Source organism: Leptinotarsa decemlineata, unplaced genomic scaffold (assembly GCF_025532065.1).
Source record: "Leptinotarsa decemlineata unplaced genomic scaffold, Ldec_3_MD MMD2_tig00026314_RagTag_RagTag, whole genome shotgun sequence".
NCBI classification, from domain to species: domain Eukaryota; kingdom Metazoa; phylum Arthropoda; class Insecta; order Coleoptera; family Chrysomelidae; genus Leptinotarsa; species Leptinotarsa decemlineata.
Genome location: NW_027412684.1, coordinates 3,031,597 through 3,041,751, shown reverse-complemented (window position 1 = coordinate 3,041,751; position 10,155 = coordinate 3,031,597). Strand labels below are relative to the sequence as shown.

Here is a 10,155-nt window from a genome sequence, read left to right as displayed (position 1 = left end):
AATGTGACTTTAAATAAAACCCGTGAGCTGTAAACAATACTGTTTGTTGATAATCAGGTGATCAGCGTCACCTTACACGTCCACTTCTCAGCAAATGCATGAAAATAGTTAACTAACAAGAGATGTCAAAATGTGTTTTTATAGAAAAATTTAATTCATCTATTTTATTTTGAAAACAGGACAGTTGTACAAAAAACTTTCTATATTTTTCAAGTTAAGTGACTTTGAAAGCTAAAATTCGATCTTCTATATGGTGTTTTAGTCAGATCGCCATGTTCAAAAGAGGTACAATACGAGGGGGGCAAAGGTACAATAGCAGGGGGGGGCAAAGGCACAATAGTTGAAGATTCTTTAATATCAATTGAAATTTGGTCCATTGAATCATTGATTCAGATCTCATCTGGTTGCATATCCACATATTCACTATTTGCTTATTTATATTCACTGATGAGGATACAATTGTTGAAATGAAACACCTGCATTATTACTTATTCGATATTAAATATTATATTTATTTACAAAAAAGTTATTGCAATACAATTTTCCATGTGAAAAAAATTAATAAACTATGACTCAAACTGCTAATTTAGCTAGTTCCACTTCAATTTGAACAAACGCTCAAACACTGATACAAAATAATCGAGATTTGATATACAGGAATGTGAAAAAAGCCCGTATTGCAAAACAGAAATAATTCACTTGTTGAACCATTATTTGACACTTTGTCCAAATTTACAATCAAAACTTTACAAATTGTTCGAAAAACAAAAGGAAAAATTGAGATTCTTAACAAAAACTGATTCATATTCTCAACAGTGATTCAGTTAATGAATGTGAATAACTTGATGCTACAGTGGAATAAATAGGCACAGAAAAGATATTTACAAATTGTTAAAAACCTCCAATAATATTTCTATTAGAACTACTAAACATATTATAGTAGTTGTAATAGAATTCTGAAAAGTTACTGTACAATAACATTCATACAGTAACTATACCCCATTATTATATTTACAATAAACTAACAAGTAAACTGTGAATAGGCAATATTTGAGCATATCTTACAAATCAAGTAACACAATAATACACAATCATAAAATAAAATATATAAATACTAACATCCTGGTAAGAATACACTGATTTCACTCTCTGCAATCAACATGTTGATCAGTCATGGAAGCAATCTTATTGAAACTAATGCATATTAAAATAATTTGTGTTTGAATGGGGTAAATTCTGATGACTGAAACCTTGAAAACTCAAATTCAACTCTTTTCACTTCCATTCAATGGCAAGTTTACCAACGACTTTTATAATTTCGGTTAGGTACAACTCAATCACAGATAAACTAAGAAAACATTTCTGAAGCACATAATAATGTAATACATAGGTGATGACTATACTAATCTGATGAAAATACTTTTGTACTCTTTCATATGACAGTTAAAAATCATCAATAATGGAAATCAAAATTATGAGCCTAGAAAAGTAGCACAACTAACTGTTATCTTTTAAATACTGAATGGGATTAAAAATAGTTTTGCACAGAAAAATACCAAGTTGGTTTCACAGATAGAACTTTCCCATTGAGAAAAAAAAATGATTCAGTAAGTTCAGCGTTTATTGTTAGAATGCTCCCATGTGTAACAATTGGAAAACAACAATCAATAATAATTATAGTATGGCTTGAATCAGCAAAAGCAACCCAAAGAACTTGAAACAATGACATTTTTAATATCTCAATATTTTGGTATCAGAATGGACGTCCACAGGGATATGTTGACGTGAATGAGAATTTCAATTGGCAAAAAATTCACAAATATGAACAAAAGGTTAAACAATTTTCAATTCACATATCTCATGAATTTCCTCATCAGAGTGTGGTGGAAGCATTCTTTGAATGCATGTTCATGGTCTTAGTCATTATTTCAAACAGATTCCATGCCATTTTGCTATTTAACTCTTGGTTCGGTCAGAAACATTTCTATATGTCACTTCATTGTTTGGCAACGGCGCACATGTTACTAATTATTCTTGGCAAATTCTGGATTGATGAAAGTGGAGTTTGGTGTTTTGGGTAAGTAACACTAAAGGTGGATTTGGACACCAACAAATTTTATCTTTACCTGAATTATCATTTCAACAATACCTTTGTTTGATTATGACATAATAGATCCATTAGCATACCTCTATCACAGAGTGCAAGTCGCGGGTTGTGACGTCCTCGTACAATACAATCACTCCATTACTTTAACTTATCAAATATAATAGATACCCATATCATTTTCAGAATTTTTACTGAAGTGGCAATCAAGTATTTAACTCTGCATAGATTGCTCAATACTTCATCTTTAATACTGAAAGATGAAGCAAAAATTGAAAAAAAAATATGTTGTTGCCGTAAATATACCTTAAATACTTAATGTGGTAAGCTTGCTTTCGATTGTAGTTATTAGTTTCAGTTTGACACATAACATTATATGGTTATTACAAAAAACTGAATATGTATTCGAAGGCACATCATTTATCTGCAAGAAAGATACTGAATATTTTTATACAACAAGCATAAGGACCATATAAAATTCTGCCAATATTCCACAATAAGATCCGTCAACACTCAACCCATCTAGCACACCTCCACCTCCCAGTGTTGCCTAATTATTTTCACCACCACTATCTTTACCAAAAAAACTATCAGAATTTTTTTTCCACCATAACCTCCTGATTATGTTTGAAATTAAAACATAAAGACCGTAAACATTCTGTACCTATTCATGACAACTTTATCTTGTAAGAGGTATGATCTATGTATGTGAAAACACTGACTTTTTATACTTCAACATATCCCAGATGGTTACAAGTATTTGAAAACAACTATGATTTACTCAAGACACACGAATCGACAACAATATATGAATACATCGATAATTCCAAAAATATAATTTATCATAATATACTTTTTGGCAGGATGGTTATAAGGTGAGTGACGGAATTTTACTAATATGCTTAAATTACAATTAAAACAACTAACTCACGTATTTTCACTAGAAGAACTGCATTCTCAAAATTCACTCGATTAATCAACTAGCTTTAGTGCTCTACCAAGAATTTCAAAATAGCAACTAGTTCCAGATCTGATCTTGTGAGCATTTTTCAACATCTTGCCTCCTCTGGCAATTTTTTCAACTTTTTTTGAGAACAATCATAAGTAACAAAATTATTCAGAACATGATTGAAGGTGAAGAAGAGAATACTATTTATAGAGTCCAAATTTTCAGACAGCTCAATTGCAAAGTTTCATGATGATCAATAAAAATACATGGTTGTTTTGATATTCATGTACAAAGTGTCCCTAAAGATATTTTTCATACTCAGTTTTTGTCTTCCTTTAATGTATTGGATTAAATGAAGAAAGAAATAGTTTCAATACATCTTGCATGGAGATGAAAGCTTTTAACATGAACTAAGTCATATGTTTAGAATATTGAACTGAAAAAATCAATATGCAATCATCATTAACGAAAAGATATTCTATCTGCTAAATACTTTTCATAAGAATAATATTATCCCAGACTTCTATTGCTGTCAACACGATACTACATTTGTCGAACCGTGTGTAAATTTGGCATTTGGCATACGAGCTGTCAGCTGTTTTAAAATAGAAAACTTTGAGGAAATACCTATTGTGATAGCAGGAATGTTTTTCTGGGATCATATATTATTTCCACGTTTATATTAATGTCGCAACATATTCAGAAGAAAAAAATAATGAAAGTGCAGTTGCCCCTGATTTTTTTTTAACTGCGATAAAAAATGTTCAATCACTTACGGATTGGATTACATTTGATTTTTCTAAAACATATTTGCATATCTTCAGAGACTTTCAAATAACCATTTAGAAATCTTTTCCTGTCTATTATTATCTACCTCTGCCTTTTTTCATTCAGTCAGTTTTTTCATCAGTTTGTTACTCTAGGAAACTTTCATGTCACTGAATTATTACACCACTTGAACTTGGTGTTTACATGAAAGAATGAATCTAATTTCATAGTCTTGATTCTTTGTCTAAAAGGTTTGAGGTTGTTAAAGTGATTTGATGATGATCGATGAATGTTGGCATTATTGTTGGTTTTAGTGACATCGGTTGTTAGAATTTTTCTTTGAGGATGTCGTGTAAACATGGTCATACTGAAGTTAGTGAACCTACATTTTTTGACATGTTTGTCTACTGTCTTTAAAGTACAACCCCTCACCCTTTTGAACAAATTGCAAACATTAATACTCATTTAATTGAAAAGAACTGATCACAGATTTGGAATATCTATTATGATATAGGTATATTTTTATACTTTACTGTCTGGAATAACAAAACATCTTTGGAATGAGAAAAACGGAGTGGACAGAAAAAAACGAAGTAGACAGAAAAACACGGTGGAAACACAAAAAATAGCAGGGTTGAATGAAATTAATTACTTCAAAACAGATTATGTGATGTCACAAGTTTCGTAATCACGAAGAAAAGTCATGGAAAATTTCAAAAATCAAAATGACATGAAGTACCACATTTGAATTTTGGAAAGCCTTGAGTATGAAAAGTGAAAGTTTCTAACGAAATAATTTTCATGATGAAATATTTTATATGTATCTTTTCTTCATCCTCAATATATTCTTCAACTGTTCGTCATCTTATTGACTCACACCGCCATTCAATATTTCAATATTGAAAATAGTGAAGAAAGTAAATAATCAAGAGTAAATTATTTGGGAGTTACGCAGCAAAACACTACCAATGATCAGTTTAGTTTGTTCAGGTTCTACATCTATCGGCATTTAATAGGTAATGCTTCCTACATAATACTTTATTGGTGAGTCTCACTTAAATATTAGATCTGTCCCTATGTGGAAGGCCTGCCACTCTTCCATAGCTGATGGGAGTAGTTAACGAAAGTATCTGTTAAATGCTTGATAGAAACAATTTGAATCGATTTTTTTCAATTCTTTTTTATTCAGGTCTGTGTTCCCACACAAAAAATGGATTCACAAAGAGAAATAGGTCTACATAAATACATTCAATAGGTAGTTTCGTTATTCATTTTAATTGGACCTTTTAGGGTGACGACGACAGTGAAGTGGGATAACCAGTCTTGATAGAAAGAGAATTGTAGCATAAATAAAATTGAAATAGTGTATCCAAAATTCATATCACTGTGGAGCCTTAAAAAAATTATTGATAATTTTCTTAGGAAAATCATGTCAAATACTTCATTTATCCAGATTGTGGACTGGTTCATTTCCAGAAATTATTCACCCGAAATAACAATATGGAGAAGAATATTTTCTTTCTAAAAAACAGATTTGGATTTCTGCAGTTTCTATGAAGGGTATGAGGGTTTTCTCTCAATTGTGCTAGATTTTTCGTGCAAATTCAAATTCGACAATTTTTAACCACATTCAGTGAACAATTTGACAGTAACCTTCACAATATCAATTAACTTTCCTTGTTTCAATTAATCAAATGTAATTTTGGTTTCTGTATGAGTTATCATTAGGTACTTTAAATTATTATTTTGTATTAGATTATTCTGCTTTCAAAAACCGTTTATTTTATCTTTGTTTCAAAACTAAAGTGAATATTTCGTGTTTCTGTTGTGTCTAGTGCGCTGACCTGGGTATCTAATTATATTGAATATAGTATCACAAAAAGTAATTCAATGTTCGGAAAAAAAAGTCGGCACTAGGCTCTCGAATATATACTAACTGAAGAAAAATGTTATCAACACAGTTCAATCCAATACCTATCTGATAAATAAATACCCAGATGAAAATATAAAAATGAAATTTAGGAAATAATGACAGCAGTTATACTAAATGAAAGGTAATTAATTTTATTGATGAACGTATAATGGGCAACCTAACCTTGCTTTATTGATGACTTATTTATTTTGTGGAAATTCATATTGAATACAGGATGGGGAAAATAACTTTTGTCTCATTTCTACTAAGATGTTTATTTTTTACGACCGATAACAAATAGTTTGATAAACCGATACCCGTCATAACAAATAAAAATCTTAGTGTAAATTAGACAAAAGTTATTAAGATCTCTAACCTATATTCGACTTCACCTCCAAAAAATAAAATACTTTTTATCCCAATAATATGAAAGGTTTGAATCTAGAAAAGGTAGAATCAACATTTTTCAATTCACTGATACATTTTCTATTGAATAAAAGTAAACATTGTCGAATTTTACTTCCTGAAGATCTACATAAAGAATTGGTTGACACCATTCAGAGAAGTCTCACATTGTGTGGCTCACTCAATAATCTCTTGAAAAAATCTGCAAAGGATGGGGTTTGCTGATTTTTTTTTGAATTCAAAAACAAATAGTGTAGAACTGAAACTTAGTGGGCATTCATCTTAAGGATAGATAGATGTGTTTTTCTTGATGTCGATTAGGTAGATTTCAAAAACTTTGATTTTATTTTTATACATCGATTTATCTGTCACTACTGCTTCTGTAATTTTTGTAGTATTTACTTAGAAACTGACTTATATGGTATATCCCAACTCCAGTAACGTCACAACCCGTAATCTGAGGAACTTCACTGCATGGACAAATCGACAATACTTAAATACTGTATGTTATCAAATATCAAAATTGAGTATTAAATCGTAAAAAAGTTTTTTTTGAATATTGTAAAAACAACACATATCAACCATTAAATCACTGACTATGTAGTCTACCTTGCTTCAATTTTGGTTGCGAATTGACTACCGTCCCTTTAGGAACGGCTCCTACTATTCTCACTTTGGTCACTTGGCGGTGATCGCTGAACTGAGGAGGCGGTGCCACTACTACTTCATTGAAATTAGGATTGTTTTCGCCGAACTCTGGCGGCGGGGGTAAACAGAAATCTTCTTTCTCGTCGTCGTTTTCGATTGGTGGTGGAAGCTGAGCTAGAGAAATTGCATGACGTTTGAGCATACCTGGAAAAATATATTCCAAATTTACTTTTTTCAACGATAATGATTATGAGTTGAGCTGAATCAGTTATTACAGTGGCTTCAAAAATATTTCAAAAATAACCACTGATATTCTCGATCTGACAAGTGATTACTCTAGTTCCCCAAGAAACGAAACTTTTGTCTGACTTCGTGTTTCCGAGATAACAATAGTGGGATAAGCTAAAAAAACGGTCTAAAATATGTCACTCATTTCTTTGTCAACCCTACTTATACATGTGTGGTTATACCGGGTGTCCCACATTTTATGTGACGGGCAATATCTGGTTTGTTGAAGGAGATACACAAAAATGTTTCATACAAAAGTTTTAGGAGTTCATGAGAGCTATATTTAAATATGATTTTTAAATATACAGGGTGTTTGGTGTAGGTGCTACAGACCAAAATTCCATTTTTTAAAATAGAACGCCCTGTATATCATTACATATTCAGATGCTACGTTAAATTCTGATATCATTTCATGTTTGGTTTTTGAAATTCGGTTACGGCGTTGTTGAATTATTGCACTTTTCCTTAAATATAAAGTTTCAAAAAAACTTATTTACTCGTACACGAATCCAATCTATATCTTTTATTAAATTGAACTAGACTACTACTGAATACAAACCATTATTCTCACCTCTACGATATGATATCGATATCAGTTGAATATAATATTGAAATTCTTGAGAATGTGACTAACTTGAGGGTGAATTGCTTTATATTGCACAATTTCATCAAGTAGCTTATGCTTGTTGATGCCATAGTAACAAATGTTGTTGAATTGTATCTACTTGTCAGTTCGATTCAGTGATTCTTTGCAAAACAGTAACTGTGTTCTTTGTGCGAAAACTCCAGTATGCCTTTTGCGTTTAGTCCAAGTGATTGCATTGATATGTTATTAATTTTTGGGGAATGTCAGAAAAACTGCCGTCAAGCACAACTTCTATACCAAGAACGTTTTCCAGACAGACCCATTCCGTCACGAATGACTTTTTCGAGAGTTGTAGAAAAATTGCGAACTGGGTCATTTCCTTCTACTATAAAGCATCGTCATCATACGAGATCTGTTAGAACTGAAGATTTAGAGATCAATGTGTTGGCTTATATTATTATTCATCCACATCTTTCTATCCGTACTCTTGCAGAAGAAGTCGGTGTGAGTAAATCTAATGTACAGAGAATTCTGAAAGAAAATAAATACCACCCATTCAAAATTCAGTTGGTACAAGGTTTGAAACCCACGGACTTTGAACGACGACTTGAATTCATTGCTTGTATTCAGGTAATATTACATGAAAGTCCTAACATATTCAGTCAAATTTTGTGGAGCGATGAATCGCGATTCCACAATAATGGAGTTGTGAATCGACATAACAGTCACTATTGGTCTCAAGAAAATCCCCACTGGGTCCGCGAAAGTAATTTTCAAACTACTTGGGGTATTAATGTATGGTGTGGATTGTTCAATGGCCGCATCATAGGACCTTACTTTTTCAATGAAAATCTCAATGGATTGCGATATTTACATTTTCTAGAAAATGATTTGATCCAGTTGATGGAAGATATTCCCATAGCAGAACGACAAGGAATTTGGTGGCAACAAGATGGTGCTCCTCCTCACAATTCACAGGTTGTTACTGAATATCTGGATAGAACGTACCCAAATAGATGGATTGGTAATAAGGGTCCAATTCGGTGGCCGGCTCGTTCCCCAGATTTATCACCGCTTGATTTTTTCCTATGGGGTTATTTAAAAGATATTGTTTTCACTACTTCCCCTTTGAATGTGGATGATCTGAAAATGAAAATTCGACTAGCGTGCAGTGATATTACGCCTGATATTATAAGAGCGACTTGTACGAGAGAAGTGATTCGACGTTTCGAAGCCTGTATAATATCTAATGGGCATCACTTTGAACAATTTTTATGACTTATTTCTAGGTACCTACCATTCTTATGAAATGATTTATCAAGTTATATTATTTACATTGTTATTAATTAAAGATTTGTTTTCGAATACACCTCTTTCAATTTCGCAATTGTTTCATATTCAAAATGATTCCTGACTGAATTCCACAACTCAAAATTGAAACCATTACTTCGAACACCCAAAATTTTGACTAATTTTCATGTGATCTGATGCAGAGAGAATAATTGTATGAGATATTTTTAAAAATAATAGTCGTTCTCAAGACTTTACATTTTAAGCAATAACTCAACAACGCCGTAACCGAATTTCAAAAACCAAACATGAAATGATATCAGAATTTAACGTAGCATCTGAATATGTAATGATATACAGGGCGTTCTATTTTAAAAAATGGAATTTTGGTCTGTAGCACCTACACCAAACACCCTGTATATTTAAAAATTATATCAAAATATAGCTCTCATGAACTCCTAAAACTTTTGTATGAAACATTTTGGTGTATCTCCTTCAACAAACCAGATACTGCCTGTCACATAAAATGTGGGACACCCGGTATATAAACCAAACAACACAAAAGGGTTTGGTCAAGGAGCTTTTTGTTTTTGTCTGACAATAAAAGTAAATAGCAATTCCCAATACCATAATGTAACGTCATTTACGTCTGACAGTTTTGATTGACAAGTTTGATACAGTGACACTTCAAATATGGAAAATGTATGGACAACCTGATGCATTTTCTGTGAATGATAAGACATATAGGGGAAGACCAGGTAATGGGAGTCAGCGGGAAATGATGTTCAACAAAACTATAACCGCTACAAACGCATTTACGATTTCAAACTCAAATCCCGAGTATTGCTTATATATTTTTTGTGTTTATTTCTTTTTTCTTCATAAAATATTTGTGGGTAATGAGGATCGGGTGACCCCCATTGCCCGCTTGTAATCACGATTTCCTGCAATGTAGAGGCATACTATAATTTTGTTATTCTGCTTTTTGATGCCGAAAGTACGAGTTAGAACTACCACAAAAGCTTACTGGTCAACTGACACATTGAATAAAGCGTTGAAACTTATTGAAGATGGTTTTCTATACAAAAAGCCGCTAAGGTTTCGACGTTTCGTTTTTTGGACCACTTTAAGGTGCATATAAAAAAAAGTGCGACTTATACATGAGAAGTCATCTCGCAGAAAAGATCACATCTTATCAAGTAGCT

At 32.2% G+C, this 10,155-nt stretch overlaps 1 protein-coding gene across 5 annotated transcripts in view; it reads right to left on the bottom strand.

Annotated features, from left to right (window-relative positions):
- Positions 1 to 481: 481 nt before the first annotated feature.
- Positions 482 to 10,155, bottom strand: part of Prosap (SH3 and multiple ankyrin repeat domains prosap) — a 271,691-nt gene continuing 262,017 nt past the window's right edge. For all 5 annotated transcript variants that reach the window (XM_074181512.1, XM_074181511.1, XM_074181508.1 and 2 more), the window contains one exon: positions 482 to 6,990. In XM_074181512.1, coding sequence (XP_074037613.1) covers positions 6,728 to 6,990 — 263 coding nt within the window. In that variant the 3' untranslated portion in view covers positions 482 to 6,727. The remainder of the gene's footprint in view (positions 6,991 to 10,155) is intronic.